The sequence below is a fragment of the Malus domestica genome, chromosome 12 (assembly GCF_042453785.1).
Source record: "Malus domestica chromosome 12, GDT2T_hap1".
Classification (NCBI taxonomy): domain Eukaryota; kingdom Viridiplantae; phylum Streptophyta; class Magnoliopsida; order Rosales; family Rosaceae; genus Malus; species Malus domestica.
The window spans coordinates 24922665-24950498 of record NC_091672.1 but is presented as its reverse complement, the minus strand read 5'-3'; the positions used below and the strand labels follow the sequence as shown (position 1 = coordinate 24950498).

General features: G+C 37.2%; 4 protein-coding genes, 1 long non-coding RNA gene and 1 other non-coding gene across 8 annotated transcripts; 2 read left to right on the top strand and 4 right to left on the bottom strand.

The window, feature by feature from the left end:
* The first annotated feature begins 27 nt into the window (after positions 1-27).
* Positions 28-3376, top strand: LOC114820125 (uncharacterized). 3 transcript variants are annotated; one of them, XM_070809704.1, is made up of 3 exons: positions 28-978; positions 1259-1359; positions 3044-3376. In XM_070809704.1, the coding sequence occupies exon 1, from the start codon at positions 80-82 to the stop codon at positions 746-748; it is 669 nt and encodes a 222-aa protein (XP_070665805.1). In that variant the 5' UTR covers positions 28-79; the 3' UTR covers positions 749-978; positions 1259-1359; positions 3044-3376. The 3 variants fall into 3 exon arrangements, with proteins under 3 accessions (XP_070665805.1, XP_070665804.1, XP_070665806.1); XM_070809703.1 differs by having other exon boundaries at positions 1259-2947; XM_070809705.1 differs by lacking the exon at positions 1259-1359.
* A 507-nt stretch (positions 3377-3883) lies between these two features.
* On the bottom strand, positions 3884-8979 carry LOC114820029 (sister chromatid cohesion 1 protein 1). Its single transcript, XM_070809647.1, has 20 exons — positions 8784-8979; positions 8470-8538; positions 8257-8315; positions 8136-8180; positions 7997-8016; positions 7816-7892; positions 7541-7655; positions 6900-6978; positions 6714-6792; positions 6520-6623; positions 6311-6396; positions 6070-6225; positions 5677-5842; positions 5503-5585; positions 5227-5413; positions 5050-5116; positions 4754-4884; positions 4559-4643; positions 4345-4457; positions 3884-4227 (listed from the first exon to the last, which is right to left on the bottom strand). The coding sequence occupies exons 1-20, from the start codon at positions 8834-8836 to the stop codon at positions 4145-4147; spliced, it is 1857 nt and encodes a 618-aa protein (XP_070665748.1). The 5' UTR covers positions 8837-8979; the 3' UTR covers positions 3884-4144.
* Positions 8980-10948: 1969 nt separating this feature from the next.
* LOC114819950 (dehydration-responsive element-binding protein 2B) lies at positions 10949-12875 on the top strand. The gene is made up of 2 exons (XM_029089701.2): positions 10949-11152; positions 11587-12875. Exons 1-2 carry the CDS (start codon positions 11130-11132, stop codon positions 12821-12823), a joined length of 1260 nt encoding a protein of 419 aa, XP_028945534.1. The 5' UTR covers positions 10949-11129; the 3' UTR covers positions 12824-12875.
* LOC114819949 (protein DETOXIFICATION 44, chloroplastic-like) lies at positions 12859-16696 on the bottom strand. The gene is made up of 13 exons (XM_029089700.2): positions 16335-16696; positions 16097-16221; positions 15686-15823; positions 15458-15600; positions 14850-14985; positions 14670-14766; positions 14451-14551; positions 14204-14367; positions 14009-14080; positions 13795-13911; positions 13584-13679; positions 13384-13505; positions 12859-13308 (listed from the first exon to the last, which is right to left on the bottom strand). Exons 1-13 carry the CDS (start codon positions 16619-16621, stop codon positions 13248-13250), a joined length of 1659 nt encoding a protein of 552 aa, XP_028945533.1. The 5' UTR covers positions 16622-16696; the 3' UTR covers positions 12859-13247.
* A 2516-nt stretch (positions 16697-19212) lies between these two features.
* LOC139190214 (uncharacterized) lies at positions 19213-21195 on the bottom strand. The gene is made up of 2 exons (XR_011574295.1): positions 20779-21195; positions 19213-19435 (listed from the first exon to the last, which is right to left on the bottom strand). It is a non-coding gene; the product is annotated as an uncharacterized lncRNA (long non-coding RNA).
* MIR390B (microRNA MIR390b) lies at positions 20811-20913 on the bottom strand. The gene has a single exon (NR_120933.1). It is a non-coding gene; the product is annotated as a microRNA MIR390b (primary transcript).
* Positions 21196-27834: the final 6639 nt, after the last annotated feature.

The following is a 27834-nucleotide window of genomic DNA, read 5'->3' as shown; positions in this document are numbered from 1 at the left end:
TATAATAAAATAAAATATATTAAAAAAACTCCCCATTTCTGTTTCGCGCGCTCTCTGCGTCTGCCAATCTTCTCGTGCAATGGAAGACCATTCCATAGACAAGGTAACAATATCCGGCCCTGCCCTAGCCTCCATGATCCAACGCTTCTCCACATCACCAGGCTCCGTCGACGGCCTAATCTTGGGCCACGTCAGCCACATCCTCCCTACCCTCACCGACGACTCTCCCAATTCTACCTCCTCCGCCACTCTCATCGCCACCGTCACCGCCTTCTTCTGCTCCGCCTCCACCCTCTCCTTCTACAATTCCTCCGGCCGGGTCGACCCCATCGCCCTCCGCCGCCTCACCCAAGCCCAGCAGGCCCAATCCCCCTCCTCCCACCTCCTCGGCTGGTTCTCCGGCCGCCTCAGAACCCACCTCCGCCCCTCCCTCCGAGAATTCTCTGTCTCCAACTCTCTATCCTCCATCCCCAATCGCAACATCCCAATCCAAGGCCCTTCCGAGGGCTCCGACGGCGCTCCCACTCTCACCCCTTCCCTCTTTCTCCTCTTCGCTTCTCCGGCTTCAATCAGACGATCCACACTCATGAGTACCGGGCCTACCAGTTCCGTCCATCCAAGCACTCATTCGAGCCCAAACGGATCCAAATCGTCAACATTGGGCCTGCGTTCTGAGCCCATTACGGGAATTTCAGCCCTAGCTCGCCGTTCCCAAATTTGCACTGCGAGCTTAGGGTTTCGCCGGTGAATGTCGACCGGGGAGAGGAGACCTTGGATCAGCGGAAGCAGTACAACAAGGATCAGAGCGAGCTGGATATGTGCAGTGAGGGTTTGGATGTTGGGAGCCTCAGTAGGCTGATGGGCTCGGAGGCTACGAATTACACTGCCGGCGTCGAGGACTTGTATGAGAAAATGCTTGTCAAGATTGAGACTTTGACCAGGCTCGTTGAGCAGAGCTCCGCTAAGGTTCTTGAGCAGGTGAGCATTTTTGCCGAATTTAGTAAATTTTCGGAGGATTGCAGTGGAATTTTAATGGGATTTCGTCAATGCAGTCAAATGATCATGATATTTCATTTCCGATATGGAGTTTGTATGCTGTGATTCCCTTTACTGAATTTAGTAAATTTTCAGAGAATTTCATGTGAGTCTTGATGGAATTTTGACAATGCCGCCTACTAATCGTTAATTTGTTAAGATTGTGTGCCCTGCATCCCATATTAGGAAGTTGTTAACTCATTGTTTTGGAAAATTTCGGCAGGAAAATCACAATAGGAAGCTACGGTACAAAGCTTCTAGGTCTGTTGCGTTGAAGTAATTGCGCAATTCTAGCTGGTGGTGTTTTGTGGTGGTGATGTTAGGGTGATTTTCTTTTTCTGGCTAGTTTAGTTCCTATATTCATACAGTGTGAATACATGATATTTTACTTTAGTTTCCTATGCAAAGTGTACACTTTTGCGAAAAAGTCATATGCCTGGTGGGAGACTCACGTACCCCTGTACATCTCATCGCAAATTCACCAGAAGCTTGCATTGAGGCTCGTTTTTTAAAACCTTGAAAAATTATAGTGGTGTTGTTCGCAATTGTTTATCATGCTTAGTTTTCATATCCTTGTGCCGTGTACTAGATGTTGTGAGAGATCATGGAAAGAGAGAAATCGTGTCAAAGTCCCTTGCATTTAATCTGGAGTGTGTCAAATTTTCCATCCATCTATACATGTGCCTTTGTTTCCGATAGGGTTGAGATTCTATACACAGCTTAACATTTGAATGGATGACCAATACTCCCATGTTTTGCACTGTCTCTTGAATCTGTGTGATCTTTGCTTCTTCCACGTCACTTGGTGTTCCTTGTTTTACATATCGAAACTTGCATCGTCTCCATTTGAATTTGAAGTTTCCTAGCTTTCAATATATCTACTTACTTCAGTCCAGGTTCTAGTCCCTCTTAGGGTTCTTTTCCGAACCCTTTCTCTGGTAACTGAGCTTGTCCACTTCCTTTAGGACTCAAAGACATATCTTATGCCTAGGACGGCTTTTTCTAGATTCCTGTCGAGTCTCCTTGTGTGCGGTGCACAACATTTAAGCGATGCACTACAGTCTACAGCTACCCTAACTTGCTCTTGGTCGCATGCACCCTCTGTATGAAAATTTAACAAATTTTCATTAACCTTGTCTTTAAATGGTTGTATAAATGTTTGGTTTCCGTTATCTGGTTTTATGATGATAACTAATAATTGCCTTTGTGTGGAGTCGCATTGTATTTTAAGCAAGGTATAAAATATCGGTAGTCCAAAAACACAGAAATTTCGATGGAAATATCGGGATATTATCGATATCGATAAAAATTGAATAAAAACCACGGAAATTGTAAGAAAAACTTGGAAATTTTTATTGAAACTTTGCATGATGTTTATTTAGTCAATTATCTATTAGTTTATCACAAAAAATTGGAAGGAAATGCATTGCATGATAGATATAACTTATTTAAGTTGATTATATAGCGAGCTGGCAAATATTGTGAGTGTAGAAAATATGTAGTAATTAATGAAAGAAGTTTAAACACACCATAATCATTTATATATAATGAATTAGTACAATATTTTACACTTTATACATTGCATGGTAAGATAGATGAGTGACTTAGCAAGGTCTAAAATATCGATGATATCGGAAATATCGGTAGTCCAAAAACACGAAAATTTCGATGGAAATATCGGGATATTATGGATATTTTAGACCATGATTTTAAGTGAATCAAACAACAAATGGAAGGTCTCTCTAGCACCAAATTTTGTGTTTGAAGTTGTTGTAGGTTGGCTCAAATCAGTCGATGATAAGTTCCTTGCGCAACAAGCATAAAGATTTTAAGTCGTCCCACAAAATCCAGCTTTTTACGTCTCACTTTTGTATTCTTGATATTCTTTTGGAGTTGGTGAATATCGTTCATGGTAAAAAATGAAAGTAATTAAGTTTGTCCTGGGCATACGTCGTTCTTTCTATGTCTCACTTTTGTCTTGGTTTTCTGTTGGAATCACTGGATGCAGGAAAATGCCCGACTCGGTGGTGTGGTAGCTGATGTACTACCACGTATGTAAGATTAGCAGTCACGGCATTGCCTTCGGTGCATCATGCAGTCGACGACTTTTTGAGATGAAGATTTGTTGGAATCATGGACGTTTTTCTGTAGTCATATGGTTGGCATGTTTTGGTGGTAGTTGAAGATGTTCTGTTGTATTCATATGCTTTTAGTGTATCATGCCCTGTGCATTATCTGTGCTTTTGTAAGAATCGCTTCTGTGGTCTCGTGATCAAAAAGATATATATTCGGTTGTAGGACATAATTTCTCCTTGAACGAGGCGATTAAATTTTGGAGGAATTCTTTTGTCCAATTAAATTTCTTTTCTTGTATGGTGTTGTTACGTTGATGATTTCCAATTTGAACAACAGATTTTTTGTCACAGTATCACTGACAATGCGTAGAATTACCTGTATTATCGATACCAACCCTATCATTTGAGAGATTTTTTAATGTGCCGGAAACACGGCTCGATGCACCAAAATACTTTAAAAAAATTAACTACTTGTATTATGAAATTTGGTGTATTTGGCAGTGTTTCCACCACACTAAAAAATTCTCATATCCTTTATACATTTTGAACTTTTATAAAACCCACTGGATTCTACTTCGTTATTGTAAAATTTAGATTCATGACACACTCGCCGCTAACGAACTCGCATGTGGGCAAGTGATCCAAGCATTTATGTACATTTTTCCATATAATAAAATTGAAAATATTCTGGACCAAACAAAAATTGAACTTCATTTTTCCTTTGTCAGATATTGAGATTGAATTAAAAATATATCAAAAAAAGAGTAACTCAATTAGCAAAAAGTAAAATTAACGATATTATTAATTTATAAAGGAGCTCTGGCGAGGAACAGCAACTTCCCCGTGACAAGGCTGTTTTAACTGCTAAAAAAAAGGAGTAATTTGATAAAAGCTTAAACTGTAAAAAGATGAGGTAATCTCTAATCTCTTCATCTAATTCTAATTGTATCACTAATTCCATGTTGATTAGGTCGTAATGTAGGTGGGAATTAACGACCTACAAGTGTAGGACACTAGGTGTGATCTCACCTCGTTCACATTTTCGGCCCTCTCGATATGAGAATCTCCCCGTAAGCGGTCCTCTGCTCGACTCTTATGACATCCCGTGTAGCCAGAACTGCGCAGAGTTATACATTATGATCCCGTCTTAGTTTCGAACAAGGTTCATATGTTAAATGCTGTAACACAAATCATTGCAATTAAAGGAGCACGTAACATATGGATAGGTAAGTACCACAAGTTTTGTAGAAGAGCATAGCTGCTTCTTTTCGGTTCCTTCCAGCAGTTAGGTTGTCCAGGGATTCGACCTGAGGAGCTCCCTCCGTCTCAAAATGTGATTTCAGAACCCTGCAATCATTTAAACACAAGAGGAAAACGCAATCAGGCAACCGAAACTGGAAGTTACTTGTGCACCAAGCAAATGCAGCAGATCTCATAGACGACCTTACCTTCTGATAGTATCAGTTGTTTTGTCAAGCGGTTGTTCCACGATCGGTTTTTGAGTTTGAGTTGGTCCTGTTTCCACCAAGAGTTCTGCAAAACGGAGTTACAATGGTGATTAAAATCCTACTGAAAGGAAAAAAGTTAACCACCATGACTTTGGTTGCTGCAACAACAGGAAGGAGTAGTAAGGTATAATATACCTTGATCAAATGCCGGGCCTTGCTCAGGTGACCTCGACAACTCGAAATGTACATCGGGGTGACTCATTTCCAATAGTGGTTCAAGTCTAATGTTGCCCCCGGATGCAGAATGAGGCCTTTTCTTGCCGGATCTGTCCACAGCCAGTACTTTATCACAGGATATAGGAGGAAGCAACAAATCTCTAATTGCATGTGACATTTCATGGTAATTGACAATTGTCCAAAGAAAGAATTCATGAAACATTTTATAGCTTTGAAAATCTTAATATATTGGTTGATAAAAACATTTTACTAACCGTCCTGAATTGCCTTCTGAAGGAATTGCCTGCCCTGATGCTGAGCTCGGGATGGATCTTACGTCATCTGTACATTTGAGTGAAGCAAATAACTGATTAGAAAATCACTGAATATGTTTGAAATGCTTTTAACCAAATATCCAAGGTATGAAAAGTATTAAACAAATTTAACTGTACCAGAATTTCCAGGCGTGGCCATTGGATTGGTATCATTTCCCTCTAAGCCAATGTTCTTAAGATTAGCAGTCAGTCCTTCCATGAGTACACTTGTTGGATCATTCTTGCCTTTTGCCACACCAGAACTTGGCCGTTGCTTATCTATGGAAGACTGGGAGCCAACTCCACTACGAAAATCTTGAAAAGGCTTCACATTTTAACACATTGTACTTGTCAGACATGAGCTTAATCGTCTTTTTGGAAAATGAACAACTAATAGAAGGTGGACTGGCTTACATATTCCACTGGACCATTAGAGTTTTGTCTCTCAGGCGGTATTGGTGACGATGGTCCTGGGGGCAGGGGTGAAGTGGTTCGTCCTGCAGACAGAGCAACTATTAGGTACTTTTTCTTCACTTCTTCAATTATCATATATGAGAAAGTTCTCAAAACAAAATAACAAGTACTGACCGGCAGGAGACTCACGGGGAGTTCGGACACTTTTCATCCACATGTCAAGGAGAGGACGTGGATAATATACGTTTTTACTTCCAGTTGTAAATAAATCTTCAATTAGTACTTTAGGTGGCAGGTCCATGAGGTTAGCCATCTTCATAGTTGCCATTACATCTTTGCGCTGTAAATACACAGAGTATAAAGCATTCTCAGTTATAGTTTGTACTTGGTAACATACAATCCAACAGTTTTTTCAACAACCTTGAAATAAAATTTATGTTGTGAGCCACAATCGAAAAGTAACCCATCCTAGTTCAACTTGGAGTTAGTATGTACGCATTTAGTCTCACCTGCCTTAAATGGATTTGGCTTAAGCTGATAAATACAACTTAGAGATCAGCGACAAACCTTTCGTTTTCTTGCATCTCGTGATAGATCTGAAGGATCTCGGAGCCAAGATTGGTATACATGACCAGGAATGATTGTTTGTTCAAAATCCATTCCAGATGCTTGCTTTCTTGTTTTCCTTTTTCTAGTCCCCTGTCTCTCTTGAACCAGCTTCATCTACAATCCAAGATTGATTAGTTTGTAGTTAATTTTTCCAAGTTTAGAAGATGTGTTGTATGAAAACATGATATTTACTGGCTACCTGTCTAAATTTCTTGCTTTCATCTGGCTGATTGGCCTGGTGATCTAGATGTTGATCATCTTGGTTTGTATGAGCTGCAGGAGGCCCTGAGATCAGGAAGAATTTCATGCTTGTAACTAGGTAAATTAAACTTGACTTGTATCCTACTCCTAAATTCATCTAAATTTAGAAATTTAGAAATTATCTTATAGGTAAAGGGATGATCTGACCTTCCTGATGTTCATCGCGAGGAGGGGAAGGGGGTATGGGAATGTGTGTGTGCTCTCCTGACGTGAAGTTAAACTGTGTCTCTTCATCCCCTTCGATCTCAAATCTTCCATCCACATAGAAAACACATATAAGACTATGACTACAACTTTAAAAACATGGGGTTTGCATGTAGGAGGTTTGAAACACGTTTCACCTCTCCAAGCGATTGTACATATAATGATCAGCTTGAAATGGATCAAAGCGTTCAGCTAAGGTGATATTCTCGACATCAGCTGAATGAGAGAGTAACTTGTGTTAGCAGATGAACAAGCTTTGGACATGTGGACAAAAGACTCAAACCTTAAAATTACGACAAAATCAGATAGAAGAATGATACAACCTTGGTAGAGTTGCGGAGCTGGATCTTCCTCCCCTGCTGCGTTGTTGTTAACATATTGTTCATCGACACTATCAAGCCGCTGCAAAGATAGACAATAGCTCAACGAGGCAATGCAGCGGGTTCAATCATTTCAGAATGTTTTTGTATGCAGTTCCTACATAGGCATCTTCCTATCATACACAAAAACTGTAAGGCATAATACAACAGTGGAAAAGAACACAATTCGTCCCTTCTAATGTAACAACGAGCCTTGGCTCATCGCCATAGATACAAAAAAGTATAAATCAGTGTCATAACTGGTAGTATAGCTTTCCTCAAACGGAAACCATGGCTCATTCGGGAAACGCTTTTAAATGATTGAAAGCGTTTTTAGATCAAATATTTTTGAGTTTCGTAAATTCATAAAACACAAGCAATAAAAATAGTTGAATAATCAGGGCACATAAACTTGACCCATCATTTAAATCTTCTACTCACAAACCCTATTCAGGCAATTCTTCAAACACCTTTCATACACTATCAAGTGACAGGCACACAGACAGTTTCCCCTGATTGACAAAAATACCCTCAATGGACCATCCATGAGAGTCTGAAATGTAGGTAAATGTTGTACAAAAACCCGGAGAGTTTCGACATTTTACCATAGCAAAATAGGAGGTTTGCTGAAACTGCATGGAGGCGCTGCGGCCGTGGGAAAAATTCAGCATTCCTTCAATCTCTGTGTCTTCATTCTCAGGCAGCGTAATAGCTTCCTTTCTGCAGAAAAAAGGAGACGACAATAACCCACGTGTCAAATGACAATCCTGCCCCTCCACTACAAATGTCACTCTAAACTACGCCGGTGGTTCTAAAATGCGCCGGTTCTGAAAATTTTGGTAACTTGGAGAGGAAGAAGCAGCATGGGGGAGGGACCCACCTGGCCTGTGATTTTCCTTTCTGGAGGACGGTGGGGTCCCCAACAGGTTTCGTCTTCCATGCTTCGTTTAATTCGACCTACAGCAGCACACTCGGATGTGAAAAATAATATAAAAATCAATTAAACAAATAGAGAAAAATCGGAAATTAAAATAATTAAGAAATTCGAAGAGAAATAGTACCAGTAGACGAGTCGCATCCTCTGTACGGAAACGAGAGCAACACACAGAAACATAAGTCAGAAAACATTTGTTCGAAAATTTTGAAATCAAAATTGTCCGAAATTCGAAACGAAAAAAGAAAGAAGGATCGGAACGTCACCGTATAGGAGCTTCACTTTTCGTTCGTAGACGATGACGACTCCACCTGGAAACGCAAACGAAGCGAAATGGTAACATAGGGGGGGGAGAGAGCGAGAGAGAGGAAGGGAGGGAGAGTTTACCCATGAGAATCCCGGAGAGACGAAGAGCCATGGGAACCGAAGGATTCAAAATCTCTTCGCTGCAAAATTTAAAAACAAAAATGCAAAAAATCATGAAGAATTATATCCCATGGGATTTAGCTGCACAAAAAACCAGTGACGATTATCGGCGAAAGCTGAGAACTATGAAAATTTGAAGAAGTGAAAAAGGAAGAGAAAGAGGTAAGGAATTACCAGATCTTGATGAGATCGAGCTTATCGAGCTTCCTGCGGTTGATTTTAGCGTGCATTGTAGCAGCCCTCCTTCGCGAGTTCACCATTTGCAAAGAAAAAATAGTTAAATAAAAACAAAATAGTTAATAAAACTCGAAAATCCAGCGAAAACGTCAGTTTCTAGGCCAAACTGCATGAAATTACGATAAAAATGCAAGAATAAAAAAAGTGAAGTATACGGGAAAAAAAACAGAGCAATACATGTGAAAAATAGATTCAACGAAAAATCGTGTAGAAAAAGTGAGAGAAATCGGAGAATCTGAGTGAGGTTTTACCAGATTTGACCCAGAGGAGCTTTCCGAGCTAGAAGCTGGTGCGAGTAGAACATTCTGTCGACGGCGTGAGTACGACGGCAAAAGAGAGAGGGATGGATCAGTCGAAGAGAGAGAGAGAGAGAGAGAGAGCGAGAGAGAGAGAGGGAGCTGAGAAGGAAGGAGGCAAATGGTAATGGCGGAGAGTGAGTGTGTGAGTGTGTGGGTGTTTGGCTCTCTGCAAATATTAACGGATTTTAAGCGCGCGAGAACAAAGGGCGGCTTTTGCAGGAGGGACCTCGAATGCGTGTGATGTGTACGTGATTAAATGACGTTGGATGCAGGGAAGCTTTGTGCTACAAGCTTTGAGAGTCTTACAGATGGACGGTATGTGCTGCGAGGAAGATTATTAACGGCTGAGATTGGAGGTTGAAGCCAAGATTTCAAACTCGGTTGAGTAAAATGTAAATATGTGATGTGTGTTGTAAAATTCAGCTTTTACTTCCTCCTTTATTGCATTTACTGGCTCCAGCGGCCCAATATTTGGAGGGCAGTTGATGGGCCAATAAAGCCCAACTGAAAGCCCATTCAAGGGCTGTCCGCCTCTGCGCCTGCTGACAAGGCTGACGTCCCTGCCAAGGCAATAGAACCCAAAACTCACAAAACTTGCTCCATCGGCCCAATATTTGAAGGACAATTGATGGGCCAATGAAGCCCAACTGAAAGCCCATTCAAGATGCCCACCTCTGTGCCTGCTGGCAAGGCTACTATCTAAAAAAGGAATTATAACATGTGAACTCAAACATTCAAACCAAAATTAAGCGTTTGTTTAGAACTGTTCTAGGAGAAAACACTTTGGCTCTTAAACACCTATATATTAAAAGTGCTTTTTTAACAAGTACTTTAATAATTCTCGAGCACTTCTACTCATAAGAGTCTTTCCGAGCCTTTTCGAACAGCAACCTCGTCCATGCTTGTACTAGTGAATTCTTAGAGCAACTCCACTAATGTGGATTGCCCGGTGGACCGAGGAGGTTTTCAATCCAATTGCCTTCCCTCCTTACTCCAACCCATGTAGGCGATTGGACTGAGAAGGGCTCGAGTGAGAGGGCGGGCTCGAATCGCAAGGGCAAGTGCCTTAGGGCAAACTGATGCAAGGCTGATGTTAGGATGACGTCAGCCACATTATAAAATTAATATAAAAAAATTGGAAAAAAGCAATAAAAAATTAATAAAATGTAAAAAAAAATGTAAAATAAAATGTAAACAATTAATAAAAAAATCCAAAAAAAAAAAGATTTAATTTTTCTATAAATATCTTATCTGTATCTTCCACCTTACACCATCATTTTATATTTTCTCAAATACTTTGGGTTGTAATTTCTTATTTAATGAAACGTGGTACAATGAGACCGATTAAAAATCATATCTGAAATTTGAAATAAAATTATTTTTTATTATTTCATAAAATAAAAAATACTATTATTTTATTGCATATTGTCATGACTATTCAAATTAAGGGTGGAGATACAAAAGGCAATTACTGTTCATTAGAGGGGATTTAAGTGATTTCCGGACCGTGTTACATAAGGCAAATATTGTATAATTGTTCGAGTTTCCACAATTTTTTCCATTCCTCAGTGTAAATAACCCAATATTGAGTTACAGTCAATAACATCTTCACCATCTAAAATAATGATGAGTCAAATAACACTATGCACTGATAGGTGGTGGGGGCCCATATTGACTATCATGAAGTCTTTTGTTGCAGCCGGTATATTCATAGGTTTTTTTTCGATTCATTCTTTTATGAATTGCTGAAAACGAAAAAAGTTCATTAAAATTTTAGATTTAATAAATCAAATAATTCAAATTTCAATAGGCAGTAGGCGAGCCTTTCATACATTGGAACTGCTCTGAATAAACCAGCCGCAGCTGCCAGTTATAAATGCAAATGCAAAAGAAAAGTAAAGTAAAGCCTTCGTGGGCAAGAAACCGAAAGGACAAAACAGAGTACGACTCTTACGTGTCGAAAGAGGGGCCACGAATCGTCCCATGAGCTGTTCATATCATCAAATTCATATTAATTCTTTTCGGGAGTATCTCACAGTACCTTCGTCCCCAAGTCAGACAGCGACGCCATTGCCTAGTTGTTTTTTATTGGTATCTGCCCCCACAAAGCCGCAAACAGAGAAAACCCCAGCTCCTCAAAAACGCCTCGAAACCTTGCTCAAGGGGCAAAAACCTGTTCAAACCTAAACCCTACATAAACCCTTATTAGATTTTCAGCTAATTAGAACGAAAAGGTCATATTTTCTGCATATTTGACGCCCTGAAGGAAGAAGAAAGCAGGCAGATTTCTGAACTCGCATGGCGTCCGAGGCTTCCGACGGGTGAGTTCTTGGGTTTTTATCTGTTATTTCATCTGGGTTCTTCTGTGTGGTTCATTTCCTTTGAGAAATCCAAGTTTTAGGAAATCTTGGAACGTTTTCCTCTTTGGGATGGGATTGCTTCTGAAATTGCTAAAAATGGTTCAACACTGCATCTGGTGCAAAAAGTTAGAAGCGTTTTCGGGAGCAGTGCTAGTAAGGTGCTTTTGGCAATGTAATTGTGACGAAAGAACGTTTAGCAAAAGCTCTAAGTTAACGGAAGTACTTGGATTTTTATAATAAATTTTCAAAGTGCTTGTAATGAAAGCGTGCTTATAAGCATAAGCGTTTTCGACCGAAGCAATCCCAATCTCAAACGAGAGGTGCCTGGAAGCTAATTTGTTCGTGTTGATTGTTTGAAAGCTGACACTAACTTTGGATGTGGTTCAACTTTGCAGGGATAGGAAATTGCGGAAGAGGCGCTACGGGTGCGATTCGATAGAGGACACTCTGGCTAGGTGGAAGAACTACAATGAGAGGCTTGATTTTGAAAAAGATGGAGGGAAGAAGACTCGGAGGGTTCCCGCGAAGGGCTCCACAAAAGGGTGTATGAGAGGGAAAGGAGGGCCTGAGAACTCCGCTTGTGTTTACAGGGGTGTTAGGCAGAGGACTTGGGGAAAATGGGTGGCGGAAATCCGAGAACCGATTCACGCTACAGGCGGCGCTGTACCGAAGAAGAAGAATAACCGTCTTTGGCTTGGGACTTTCCCTACAGCCTGGGAAGCTGCACTTGCTTATGATAAAGCTGCTTGGGCAATTTATGGTGCTTCGGCCCGGCTCAACTTCGCAAAGAACACCATGGATTTGAAGGACTCCTGCTCTAATTTTGTGTCACCCACAACGACTAAACCATCGTCCTACGAGTCATCGTCAACATATAACAGTGCGGATCAGGCAAAGGAAAGATCGGGTTTCTTTGAGGACTGTCTGCCCGGAGAGCCGAAGCAGGAAATGGTTTGTGCTGTGGGATTGGTGACTGAGGAATTAGAGCTTTCCAATGCTACCTTAAGAGACGGTTGCAACCCTTCAAATGATGTCAAATTTGAGACACCGGCAATGAGGGAAGCAGTGGTGAAAGAGTTCCCGGTGATTCTGGAATCTGGAAGCCAAAATGGCTTAGATGATATGTACAACAATATGCATAACGAGCAGAAAAATGTTCAATCTGATGATGCTGGAATGAAGGGATCGATAACTGGTCAACAATTGCAGGGAGGTTTAGCAGAAACTACGAAATTAAATGGCCATAATCACGATGGCTTCATACATACTTATGCTTACTTAGATGACTTAGACGATAAGTACAACAATAGTCCAGGTTATGGCATCAATGCATCGAATGACATCGGAATGCAGAGGGAGCTCTACGACAGACTTGACTACATGCATAACTGCTGGTCTGCAGAAAAAACCTATGGCATTGATGCTGCTCAAGAACAACAATGGGAGAGGATGATGCATTGTCTCCCTATACAATTTCAGACACAACCACAAGTCGACATACCTGGAAGCTCGAATCATACGCAGGACGGATATTTAGACGTGGATTTCGATTCAGATTTAGTTAGACAAAGCTATCATTCCGGTGTAATGGAAGAGCAGGGGCTGCATTATTCATGGTTCCCTTACTCTTAGTTGTGATTTTTACTTGATAAGGAATTCTATTGAAATTTTCTTTGAATCGAAATAGGAAGATTTCCCTTTCAATTTCAGAATCTTTGATGTTGTTTTGTAAACATTTATTGGCGTTTTATGCTATCATATGTTATACAAGAACCTGGTGAAGTATGGACGGGAAGAAAGCTTCGTTTGGAACGCCGATCATCATCTGCATCCCGACATACTAAATTTAGTGAGTAGTCGGAAACCAGTCGAAGTCACTCTTTCTTGTTGATCCAGGTCGTCTTAATAATCCGGCAGGCCCTTGACCACCTTAGGATAACCTGTGTTTGAAAACAGGTTACACCAGCAGCATCAGACTTCAGACAGTTACTTGTGTTCGATAGCCCCCCGATGAGTATTTTTACCTCCTGTCCCAGGAGATTCAACATTCGTCACGTTAACCTTCCTGTTTCCTCTCATCCCAGACCAATTTCCATGGTCCGGTTCTTGTGCCCAACCTGGAGTGCAATAGTATTTGTCAGGAAGAAGTTCAAGTTGCGTGATGACAGGAGCTCGTACAGAAATTAGTTTACCTCCAAATCCCGGCTACTACGCGCAATGCCATGAAGAGAAACAGCCCGGTCCAGACTCCAGCAAGGCCAAAAGACGGAGAGGCAACAAGTATGACCGCGGAAGAAATCAGTCCTACTAACACCTGCCCAAACAAAAAGAGAGGTGAGAGGAGACCATATGATGTAACCATTTTGTTGTTCCTGATAGGATCCGGGAATACCATTGAATAGGCAGCAAATCCAAAGTCTGAAACTCCGTAGTACAGTCCATCAATAACAAAAGCTAGAGCGTTTATTGGCTGAGATCCAGCAACAAACTGGCAAATAATATCCATATCAGGTATGTGTAGCAGTGCAACTAATGCACACATGAAGCAAGTAATAGTCCATAGGCTTCCAAAAAGTAAACTGTTGAGATATGTAGTTTCCTACCAATAAACCAGACCATGCAATTGCCAGGACTTGAGGGTCTGTGCTGAATAAGCTAGAAAACGCTTTAAAACCGATGAATAACATAATTCCCAAACCAATTCCCGTCACTAAACCAATCTGTTTGAAATTCAAAGAACAGTTAATGTAGATTCAGAGGAAAAAAAGGATATCAATTAACGATGAGAATGAAACAGTTGAAAAGAAAAATAAGAACCTGTAGAACTCTATAAATTACTAGGCGTGCTTGTTCATAATCTTGTTGGGAGTAACCACTGGCGAGAAGTGTCTGTGAAGAAACATCATTGTAATGATTAAACTAGATCTAGTTCGTTCACATAATTTATTTCATTCAGTTCTTCTGTGTATATTGTTCACGTCGTATGAAACTTGTAAAGTAAAAATGTCACACCTGACCAGCCAGTGCTAAAGCATCGGTAAGCAAAGATACTGCCAACCAAACTTGAATGCAAATCTGATGGCCAGCCATGGGGATAGGACCCTCCCGGGCTGCCACGGATGTGGCTAGTGTCGTAGTTACAACAACTGCTAAGCTTCTGCCAATAAGAAGGACCCCTGACAAATACAAGGGGCATTTAGAAAAAACTCAATTATCCCCATCATCTATGATTCCATAAACAAGTTCACAAAGAACCTACCAGATTTAAGGTAACCGATGATTCTTCTCCCATCAATATAGGTAGGGACAAGTAATACTTCGCTATTCAATTTCCACAAAAGAATAACAGCGATCATGTACCTTGCGAAAAATAGACATGAAGAGTTGTGTTAGAAAGAAAACTTTGACAGAATGTTATGATAGGAATATCAAGATCAAAATCCACCAGTAAATTAAGTTTACCACATCGTTGACGTACTCAGAAATCACCGTAGCAATAGCAGCACCGCGGATTCCAAAATCAAAAATAAATATCAATATTGCATCCAATATAGCATTAAGTAAGTTGCCAGCAACTGAGATAAAAGAGCAGACATTGTCATTTTCTCAGTTGGAAAACAATACAGTTGAGTTCAGAAACATGCAGAACAATACATACCAACAGCATACAGAGGCGTCTTTGTGTCTTTAAAGCCACGAAATGTGCCTTGTGCGGCAAGTGCAATTACAATCGGTGGAGCACCAAATGCCCTTACGGCAAGAAAACTCTCCGCAGGTATTCGCATTGGTGAATCCTATAACAATATCAAACTTCATTAAAAAAATCCAGAAACACATCAGTCAGTTAATGTCAAAATGCTACATATCCCACGGTGAGAAAAATTTCCTACTCCATATACTAGTCTTTCTCTTCCATCCTTATCAGCCAACTTTGAAACCTTGAAGCCACTTTCAAGGTATGGAAACCTTGATACCCCTTTCAATTTCATTTGAATGCTGTGATAAAGTCTCTAATAACGCAGAAAAGGAAGAAAAAAAGTTTGCTACATACTAGTGAAAAAGCGACAGTAAAAACTACCTAAACAAACAAGAAATTCAACTCCAAAATCAATCATGATATTCATAATCATGTGAAAGAAAGAAACTGCACCAAGACAATAAACAAACTGAATTCGACGGAAGTACTACTAAGATACATTTGGAGAATAAAGTAGCACAAAGTAGCATGCATCACTTTAAACTGATAATTGGTGAAGATTGACATACAGCATATATACCCATGGCATTCATCAAGACACCCGACCCAAGAAAAAGTGCAACAGCTTCAGCTACGCCAAAGGTGGCAGCAAGAGCCAATGACGTCGACACCGAGGGAAGGAGCTTCTTGCTCTGCCTGTCACCCTGCAAATCTTCACAAAACCATTTTGATTAAAGTGAAGTATTATTACTAAACTTCAAATATAACAAATCTTTCTAGAAAAAGTTACTAATTACCATCCTCGGCCTTGCTAGCCAATGCCTGCTCTTCAGCAACAAAAGATGTAGTGATGTTGAGCAATGGAACGTTAAACAATTTAGAAACTAAGTTGAATACTGAAGCTGACACCCCAACTGCTGCCAATTCAACCGACCCTACACAATGCAGAAACTGTCAAGATTTCAGATACACGGACGAAGGACCACTGCTAATATCTTACCGCCTATTAGCACAGCAGGTATGGAGTTTTATCACATAACCCTCAGTGTCATTAGGAGTAGAACCATTTGTTAATTGTAATTTATTTTGTCAAATCCGACATGGATTCTTATATTATTTATCAAATACACACATAATTGTATCAATTAACAAAAAAAAAATCAAACATTATTATTTAGTTAAGCATAATCAAGGAACAAAGTTGATACCTAAATGCCCAACAAAGGCTGTGTCAACCAAAGAGGTAATGGGGTCAGCAGCAAGAGCCAGAGCAGCAGGCAATGCAATCGACAGAATGTCCACAAAAATCCCATCAAGCTTAAACCTTTCATCTCTGCAATCATATTCCAATGAATCAAATCACAAATTTACAACAACCCACAACACACCAAAGCTAATCACCCATGAATTTGAAATTGTGTACATAAAAATAATATTAAAATCTACCTCAAATGACGAAGGCGGACGAAGAGGGAGTCGAAAGAAGACAATCTGGGAGGTGGGTTTTGGCCGGGCGGGTCGGCCCGCTTAAGAGCGCTGGCGGGCTTCGACTCTTCCGGCGAACTTTGCAGCGAAGTGTTGGAGTTTTTCGGAGACAACGACTTCGGGAGGGTCCGGAGAGCAACGGAGGAGGATTTCGGGTTTCTGAAAAGTGTTTGCGTTTTTGAAAACGGTGGGTGGGTTTTTGAGGAATACATGCAGAGAAGGTGGTGGTGTGAGAGACCACTCGCCATTTTTCAAATTCTTAAACAGACAAATTCCAGACTCCATTTTATAAAGAAAAGAGTGAATGTTGCAGAAGGCCTGCAACCATATGTTTTTGTTGTTATATCTTTATCTGTAGCGACGATTTTAACGGCTAGATTTCGCGCTCAGAAAAATATCTCTGTTGGGCCTGATGCCGTAACTAAAAGTGCGGTTACCATGAATTGAAGCCCAATGAGCTGTCAAAGCCCAAACGTAACGAAGCCCAATTGCGTATCAATTCAAGCCCAATGGGCCATCAAATATCTTCCACAAGCAAATTCGATTACCAAAATTACAAGTGCTCATGGGGTGGCCTCCTCTACATATTTTGTGGGTAAATATCTTACCTCAACTATAGGGCATGTGTACCTACATTTTTAGGTATGGTAACGATATCGTAATGATATCTAATTGTTCACGAGATAAACAACTACTGGTAATAATATGATATGACTGAAATGGGTATAGATAATCATTCTTTGCATCGCATTCCGAGTAAGCAAACAAGTCTTTTAGGAAAAAAAAAAAACTTACTACGTATCAAAGAAGTAAGCAATTGGGGAAGTCCAAAATAAGGGTGGTAAGGAATGAGAATTGAATCAATTACTCTTCCCAGTTGACCTAATTTCTAAATTTTGAAGGTACTCGATGTTTTAAATAAATGTGGAGAAGTCGAAAATTAGAATTTTTCCTCTCATAACCACTAAACATGGTGTGATTTTAACAAAAGGTAAGCACAAAATATTATAATGTTAGGGTGACCAAATTGTTAAGCCAAACTTGCAAACTAAGGGGGTGTAGTCAAACTTGGATTTGAGAGGATTTTAATAGATTTTGATATGTGATGGATTTCATAGGATTATAAACTTCTACAAAATCCTATAGATTTTGGAAGATTTGAGAAGATTTGAATGACAAATTTCTATAGATTTTGTAATGTTGAATCTTAATCATCAAATAAATCAAATGAAGATGTTCATGATCTGGAGCTGCATCCCTTGGAGCCGAAAAAAAAGAAGTCAAGATTATCACATAAACTCAACTCCTCAAAGATCCCCAGTGCACCCATTTCCAATCCTACTTCCTCCCTCACTTTATTCTTATCCCTTTCGTTGACACCTTATTTATTCTTAATATTTATTAATGAAACGAATTCATTCATGGTACCAAAAAAAAGAGCATAAATAAGCAGACATGAAGAACCGAATTCCTTCGTTGTCACCTTATTCATTCATGAACCCATGCCGCACACATAGCAGCAATTAGCATGAGGGTCCAGCAGCAACGAAAACATTGCGGACATGAAGAAAGATTGCGACCCAACAACAAAAAATTGAAGAAAAAATCGCATAAAATGATGCAACCCAACAACAAAAATTGAAGAAAATATGGCAAAAATGAAGGAAGAAGATAAAGCAAAGAAAGTGGCTGGCAATGAGAAGAAGAGGAGTCGTTCAACTAGGATTTCAAATCCTATGGTGTGAGGTAGGATTCTATTTGGTCTTTGTTATATATACTTCCTCCTCTCAAATCCTACAAAATCCACAACTTAATAAAATCCTACAAAATCTTTAATTTTTTAATACATCTAGATTTAGATGGACTTTAAAACTGACAATTAAAATCTCTCACAACTTAATAAAATCCTACAAAATCTTTAATTTTTTAATAAATCTAGATTTAGATGGACTTTAAAACTGACAATTAAAATCTCCATTGACTACAGTCACTACACCTAGATTTACATGTATTCTTAAAATCCATTAAAATCCATTAGTTGACTACACTAGGATTTTAAAATCCTTTCAAATCCAAGTTTGACTACACCCCCCCTAAATGATGTGTCACTAATAATGAATAAGCATGTTGATCAATAATTAGATAATAATTCAACCATCAATAACCACATCATTTAGTTTACAAAATTTGATCTAAAAATTAGTCTCCTTAATATTATCCAATGAAAAAAAAAGGGAAAAACTCTTTGACTAAAAATCGTATCGAAAAAGGAAAGAAAAAATGGTTTGTTTGAAAATGATGTTAGAATGATTGAAAGTTTTTTTAGAGGACGCATTCATTGCATGACGGATTTTAGGGCTCGTTTCATCAAAAGTGTTTTCAGTTATTTTAAAAACACTTTCAAATGAATCATTAAAGTAGAATTGACTCCAGCTCTTATTTCATGTGTTACTAAACACGAGAAAAGTTAGGAATTAACATATTTTAATACCCATTTTAATAAATGCAAAAAAGCCAAGAATCGTAATAATCTTAGTTTTCATTTCACGTGATTCAACAGGATGAGGATTGTCTGCCCTCCACTTTCGGTGCCCTCCCCGTGCCATTCTGTTTATGTGGTCACGGTTAAGCCACGTCAACATTTTATATTACTATTCATTTTTGTCTTATTATATGTATAAAAAAAACAATATAAAATGTTGACGTGACTTAACCGTGACCACACAAAATAGGAGGGCACAAAAAGGGCACCAGAAGTGAAGGGCAGACAATCCTTGTCCAATTAAACATGACATTACGATATCTTAATCTTGGACATTATCAAATTGTGAAAGGGACATAACAAATTCAGTATTTTATTTATACATTAATCGCATAGAAAAAACAAAAATCTTATATGGAACTTTTTCTCAGTTCCCTGATTTCTACGTTTGCTTGTTTCCCTCTCTCCCCCAATATCTGTAAACATGTTTATAGTACAGCCTCCATTTCTGAAGCTAAGGTCTGCATGACTTGAGCTTTGGTCCTCATCTCCATCCTTCCATACCCTAAACGGCAAAGCCCTGCAGTCATTGAACATCAAATTTAGTTGATAATCTTTGCGGTTTAGATACTAATACTAATTCTTATTCTTTAACTTTTGTAAATTTATTCGTTTTTTTTAATTACGAAGGATTGCATGATGAATATTTAAGAATTGTCAATAATAAGCTATCATAAAATCAATTGCATGTAGAGCTCGCGTTGGATTGTTTCAATATAAGCATTTCTTCTCGCCTTTGTTGAAAATGCGTTTACGTATAAATAAATTGCTAACTAAAGTTAAGTATTTGCTGAAGAAGCACATAACTAATGTTATGTTCTTTACCAAATACAATCAAAAAAATATTTTTAGTTGTCAAAAACACATTTAGTCTTCCAAGTGCAATTCCAAACAGGCCATAGATTACCATCATACCTTATGACGGAGCTCGAAAAATCTAAACCCACATGAGAGAATAAAATCCCCAATGTGAAAAAGAAAATTAAAAGCCAGTCATGAGTGAATGGTATTTATTTTAGTGGAAGCAACAAGCCAAGGAAGTATTATTACCCGAAATGGTAAGCAAGTAATCAAAGAGTACGAAAATAGGTGCCAGAATTGCACAATCTCTAAGCCAAACTTCAGGCAATTGAAAGGGAAATATCAGAGGCCCCTGACTTATTCACCAGGTTGGGTTGGGAAGTGGTCAACAACCTCCAGTTCTTCACATGTGACTACGGATAAGTCCTTCACTTTCATATTTCTTGTTTTTGCATATTTTTAATCTGTTTTTATTTAGCTATGGCGGCAAACAAAGCAACAAATTAATGAAAGGGAGTTCGTCATTAACAAAAATAATCAAAGGAATTTAACAAATAATAATAATAATAATAATAATCAGATGAAAATCATCAACTTATTAAGGAAATATTTAGCTTAATCTTTGGCTTTTGGGGGTTTTACAAGTTGAGTTTAATTAAGGAGATATTTAGCTTCAAATAGCAAAATAATTAAAGGAAAACATCAAATTCAAATGTAAAAGGAAGAGATAAATTGAACATCAAAATCAACTGGCCTACATCCCATCATTCGGATATAAGTTTTGTTGATATGTCTCTTTAAAATCTAGAAAAAAATCTCTTTGTTCAAATGTAAGGCCCGCTAATCTGCCTTTTTAAAGTCCGTCTCTTTGAAATCTTGACACGTCGAGATCCCCTTATTTAACAAAATGAACTTTGAGTCTGCTAATGTTTCAGCTTTCAAGCAGATAGGTTTCACTTGCAACAGAGATTTTTCAAATAGTAAAGCATATTAGCCTTCTCAAACATAACACAAAAGCATTACTAAGAGAGAGTAATAAGATTGCGAAAACAAACTACAAACCTTACTCAAAAGGCCACAATTCCTCAGGGAGTGTGTAAGAAGAAGCCATGAAACTCAGGATGGATAGCGCTATATGTGGTTAAACCAAACCGAGAATGGCGCTATCCCTCCTGAGCTTAACAGATTCTTCCACACTTTTTAAACTCATGAGCCAGCAGCAGCAGCAGCAACAGAAGCAGAAGAAGATGAAGCTTGCTAGCTAGAGCTTCTGAAATATCTGAGTATGGAGGGTTATGAGTTATGGGAAGGGCAGCAGTATTTATAGCAGTAGAATAGCTAAGGAGGGTGCGTGAGGGATATAAAATACAAAACTACAAACATCACCTCTCTCATCACCTCTCTCTCTCTCTCTCTCTCTCTCTCTCTCTCTCGGAGGCTTGGAGCCATGAAAAAGCTTGAAAAAACTACATTAATTTTCACAAATTATTTGTATGGTCTACCTAATATTTTATGTAGGTTTATAATTTTATGCCCTTACCGTACGTTACCCTTTTTTCCTCCTAGAATACTTTAGAGTGGACTCCCAACCCTTCTTTCAGTCTTTTCTTTTATAATTACAAATCTCTTTCCCTTAATAGGTTAATCTTTATGATCTATCATTATGACATTACATAATTCACTTTAGTTATTGGATCTCACTGAATAATTTAACTACTAATGGAAATGTTTGTCTCCAACCGAAAGGCACCACTTTCTTCTCAAACAAATCCTCATCGTGTATGATATGGTAGATGAATTAAAGATGAAGTCGAAAAGCATAAACCGGACCAGAACAAAGCACTGTAAATTTGAGCTTGGATGTTCGATTTAGGTCCATGACTTGACATTTCAAAGAGCACGGCAATCGGATTTTTTCGACTAGATTCTATCGTTTACTAGCCCAAAATCGGATTTTGATATTTTAGGACGTTTCTTGTATTTTGTTATTTGTTTGATTCCTTTTTTACTAGGTTATTTCGAGGATTAAATTACATTTTAAATAGTTCATCTTGCCGTTAGTTTGTTATCTTAGCAATTATTCAATAGTAAACTTTGAGATTTTTTTTCATAATTTTTGGAGGAATAATGCGAAGAAGTGTTGTTTATTAATATGATCACATACTATTTAGTGCCTTGTAATTTTGTAGTTAATAATAATTTATTGACATTTATTGAAAAACGATCATGAACGTACGTAGAACTTGCATACCAAAGGTAATTAAGAAGTCATACAAGCTTAAAAGAAAACCACAATTTCTTGACTCTCAATCAACTTGAGGCATATGCATAACTCACCAAAAACAAAAGAAAAAACAATATGTATATGTATGAGTTAGTTTTGGGTACACACGCGGCCTAAATTTTATACATTAGTCATCGATTATTCTTACAAAAAAATTAGACAAATTCAAAACTATCAAATATTCATTTATAATGAAGAAAATGCATAAATACGATTCTACAAAGAAATACTACATTTAATTCATCGGTTATGTGATTTCGGATTTAGATGATTTTTATTAGACGATATTTGAGGTGAGACATAAAAGATAGACAGTTAGATCATTGAAATATATTACAGAGTGAATCTATAAAAAAATGTGTCAAAAGGCATATGAAAAGCGTGTGTCCCGAATCTTAACTCATATATATATACACATAAAAAAAATCTTTCGTTTTTAATGAATCAATTATGCATACGCGTCAAGTTGATTGACAGAATAAGGAATTGTGATTTTCTTTTTACGCGTATGACTTCTTATTTAAGTTTGGTATGCAAATTGTGATTTGTATGTAGACAAGATTTCGGAATTTCCTCGCCAAAGTTACGTTTTCCTAATTGTTTGGTGTCGGTCCTAAACTTTACCATCGTAAAACAAGACAAAATCTTTATCAATTTACAAATGACAACCATCAAGGGTGTTTCAGTGGTGGACGAAATAAAAAGTTCATATTTCAAACGGTTGTTTTTGAGTTTTATTCCTTGTACTCATGAATCACACAATGGTAGTTAAAGAGAGGTAGAAATATCTTTGTAAGTCTTCTTAGCTCCAAAAAAAATCAATTGTCATAACTTTACCACCAGCTGATCATTTTTTGACAAAAAAAATCATAAATGACATGCATGTTTATGTTGCATGCATCAAAATACATAAAATATGTATTATGACACGCATAACATACCATCATACTAAATCTATATATAAAGAGAATGGAATAGTGAATAGTGATTTTGGTGTCTTTCAATAAAAATATTTGGACAAAAATGCCCCCAAGACCAAAAACTTCAAAGGTATCCCAAAATAATGCATCAAATCAGGCAAGGGTATTTTCGTCATTTTAATAGTATTTTTAATAATTAATTTTTTTGATGCTTTTTATTTTTTATTTTTTTAATTAGTGCCTCACAATAGGCTAGTAATAATGTAATTCAATTTCTCTATTTTTTAAATACGTTCAAAATATCTTAAAAAGCGTGTAATGCCAGTTATAAAAAAAGGTCTTTCGCAGATAATAATGTGATTAAATTAGTTGTCAAATGATTTTTTATTTTACTTTAAAAAACGATATTATCTACACTAAGGAGGAGGGGGTGTGCGGGGTAGCAATGATGTGATTCAATTAGTTGTTTATTAAACATTATTTTCTCTATTTTTATACACGTTCAAAACATCTTAAGAGACGTGTAATGCTGGTTATAAAAAATGTTTTTCGCACACGGATAATAATGTGATTAAATTAGTTGTCAAATAATTGTTTTTTTTTTAACAAACGATATTATCTACACTAAGAGAGAAGTGGGTGGGCTTAACCTCATAATGGTCTAGCAATAATGTGATTCAATCAATTGTTTATTAAGTATTATTTTCTCTATTCTTAATGTAAATTCTATAAAGACTGATTTTATTATGTGAATTCAGCTGCTTTAATTGGTTTATGAGAGCTTTCTTTTAGTATGATATAAGATTATTCATTTACTTCAAATATTTGACTTTCCTTTTGTCAATTTACACTAAATATATTTAAAACGTGTAAATCGCACGTAGTACGCCGTAATTTAAAAAATACCAATTAAGAACTTTAATTGAAAATGTAGGTATTCGACGAGTCTTATTATAAATAGACGATACGGGTGTCACATTTTAAATTATTTTTTTTGATGTCTTTCGATTTTAATTACATGAGATGAAACATTTTGTGTTTAAAACATACAGATTGTGAATATCTTAAGAAGACTTTTAAAGTAGGAGTCGCAATAGATTTTTTGAGATTTAATAATTTAATGTTATTTTTTATGTCAATATTGTAAAATACTATGCTAAAATATAAGGTTATAGAGAAATAAGAGTATTTTTTAGAGTTTCTTTTTGGCATATCTCCTATTTATATATTTGAAAGGGAAATAGGTTATCTTCGGATTCCTTTTCACCTAAATCATTAAGTTTGAGATTTAGACTGTTGAAATTTGATCTAATGGTTACAATTATTATATCTTTTAAGGAAGCTCTCTGTTTATAATTGTTACATCAAATTTCAATGACTCGACTAACGAGCTTTGTGAATTAGATGAAAAGAGATCAGGAGATGATCCCTTTCCATTTAAAAGTAATGGAAAGTCTTTAGTCTTCAGAGAATGGGAGTGCCTTGGGAATCGCATAGTCCTGACTTTCATTTTCTGCAACCCGAAGCCCCAGACAGGAGAGCAGTCTCCTACTTACTACATGCCCAGAGAGAAAGGAGGGATCAGAACCTACCTGAATTCCAGACTCCCCTTCACGCTCCCGATGCACATTCTTCCCTGAATACCCTCCCATGACCCCACCTTCCTGTTACTAATACAAGGGTATTTCAGTCATCGTACAGCTTTTAGGTCATCATGCTTTTGGGGGCAGGAATTGATGACGGGACCCTGCCATACTGCTGTTCCACGCTCTCTTCAATTCAAAGGTTTTAAGTATTTCGGATCGCTGAATTCACTCGTCATCACTCATATTGCCTGACATAGTCAAATGCCCAAGAAATCTTACTTTGACTAGGACAAGTTTAAACTAAGAGAAATTAAGTTCTTATTCTTTCTTTTACTGCTTCATTGATTAAAATCATATTCTTCTTCAATTTTTGATCAAGATTATTGGGTATTAATAATATCATTAATTATTTTAATAATAATTTTTTTTTCTAAATATATTTATTTAATGTTAAAAATATTACAATTAGTATATTTATATTTATAACTAAATTTTTTATCATATATATTTAGTTATAGTTTGTACCCATTTTTCTTTTCAGTATTAATTTGTACCCATATATTAATTTCTTTTTGTGTCCATATTTTTTAAAGTTTATTTGTAGTTGTACCCATATATATTTTTTATTTGTACTTTTTATTTTGCTAAATGTACCTATGCTAATTATATGTACCCATTCATGTAAAACTTTTTAATCTTAAAATGTACTCATTCTTAAATATATCAATTTGTTATATGTAAAATGTACCCTTTTTTTTATATAAAATCTATTCAATTTTTTTCTAATCCATTTTTAAACTTATATGGGTACATTCTTTTTTCTTTGATTTTAAATTGTATCCATGTCAAGTTTAATCAAAGAAATTTACTAATTTTATTAAGCCTAATATTTTTTTTTTTTTTTTGTGATTTTGAAGAATGTACCCATGTTTTGATACAATAATTTTTTTGGTTAATTTTGATGAATGTACCCATGTTTATATATATATACACACACAATAGTATATTTATATTTTAATATTTTAAATCCCACAAATTATGGTTTTTTTATCATTTAAAATCTCATTTATATAAACAACTAAAATTTCTAATTTTTAATTTAAAAAATATAGTAACGTACACAGAAATAAATTATCACATTAATTTCAGGGACCTCGATCAAAAATTAAAAACCAACAAGGTTTTAATCAAAGAATATTCATAACTAAGGACCGCATCCAAAGTATCTCTTTAAACTATAACAAGAAGTTTTTTTAATCCGAGAATTAACGGTGAACAACCACAATAATAACATACCCTTATTCCATTAAGTGAAATCAATTGAAAGCATTCTGGGATATCAATGTGCTCAGTTTTATTTTAGATCTAAGTATTTTAAGAGCCCTTTTGGTGGTTGGATGGAATTGGACCTTAGAGATATAATTAGATTGTCAGGAACTAGTAAGACAAGACTAGTAACTCATATATGCGGATATATTAGATAACTCTCTCTATTGTGAATTCATAACTGATTGCCTATTTTGATACATATATGGATCAATGGTTCATAATTAACTGCTCTGCTCAACATTTTATTGCATAAACATTCGGTTAGGCTACCTGATCATATAGATAGTCTGACCAACTATATACTGGCAAAATGTGAAATACCGTCCCCGAATTTCACTATTTAAAATTACGTATCTCGTATTTCGTATTCTTATTCATAGTTGTACGCGTTTATATTTATGACGTATAAATTTTTCGACAAGTGAAATGATGAAAACGCCCTTAATGAACTAAACGGAATTTTTTAGGATGTATTTGATCCTTTCATAATTTTCTTATATATTTGGATAGTACTCGTCGATATGGACGTGTGAGCGCAAACAAAATGTAATTTGGAGTTATAACAAAAGAGTTATAAACGAACAAAGATAGGGACAAAATGGTCATTAAACTATTAATCTGGAAGATTTCAGATTTGTTGGAGTTTTGATCAAGAGCTATATGTGTGGCTGTGATGGAAGGAAAGAAGAGAAATGAGTGAATGGAGAGGGGAACATACCAATCAAAAAGAGGGGAAGGAGGGGAAAAAGGAGAGGAGAAAAAAAAAAGAAACGGGTTGACCCGTTTACCCCATTGGACCCGACCCATGCCGTGAATTTTTCGACGCTTTTCTGTTAGTTTTCCATCGATCTAAACCTCGCCACCACCTGCAAACTAACCATCATCTTCTCTTTTTCCATTTCCAACCAAATTGCACCAAGTTTAAACTTGTATTCGTGAAAAATGGAACCCGTGGGTTCTAGGGGTGCCACAACGGAAATCAGGTGATCCTGAAAGCTACGTCGACCACCACCACCAATAAACCACTCCCCTTGAGGCGAGGAACAAACCCCAAACAAGTTTGGGGGTGGCGGAGCACCGGAGTGGACGAATAGAGGTTTACCCAATTTCAGGGTTTCTGACGGTTCAAGGAATTTTCAGGCCACTTCCCAGCCAAGTTGGACGTCATCACAGGTATACAAATTGATCCTCATCTCATGATCTTTATTTTGGTATAATTTGGTGAATTTTGAAATTAGATGGTTTTTCCGACAAATCGAGGCGGTCGGCCGCCGCGTGTGGCGATGCGTGGGCTGAAATACCTCTTGGCCTCCCTAAGCTATTTTGGATGCCTTTATTCCATATTTGACATTTGATTGATAGAATTCTGTCATTTAATTATATTTTTGTTAAGGTCCGCCACTTGAATATTCTAGAAAACGACGATCCGACTGTTGGATCGTCACCAAACTTTGAAATGTTATTGTTTGTAATTTTTGAGGACCTTAGGAAGTTGCGGATCTGAAATCCGATATGCGGATCTTTCAAATTGAATTGCTAGGGTTGTGGACCCTACGGTTAACCTTTGATCGACAGTTGAATTTTGGTCAACTGGTTCCAAATCATTGTAGAATGTCCTAGATGACGTGTACAAGCTACAATTACATGTTCTATCGATAAGATTCTGTGACGTGATTTGATATTTATTTTAGGCAACGATCGTTCATGACGCCTCAATATTCGGGTAAATGAGTCGTAGTGCGGGCTCCAGGTGAGTGCCTTTAATATATGTGATATGGTTATTACCCTGATTTTCTTGTATTAGTATCCTTTGTGGATATGAATTTGTTTTATAAATATGTTTTCTATAAAATTATTATTTTTAGGGTTAATCTCAGTTTACTACCCTCAAGTTTCGTGGTTTTCAACATTTAGTACATGAAGTTTTTTTTGTCCCAGAGTCATACCTAAAGTGTTAATTTTGAGACAGTTTTATACATCTGTTAAGTTTTCCATTAAA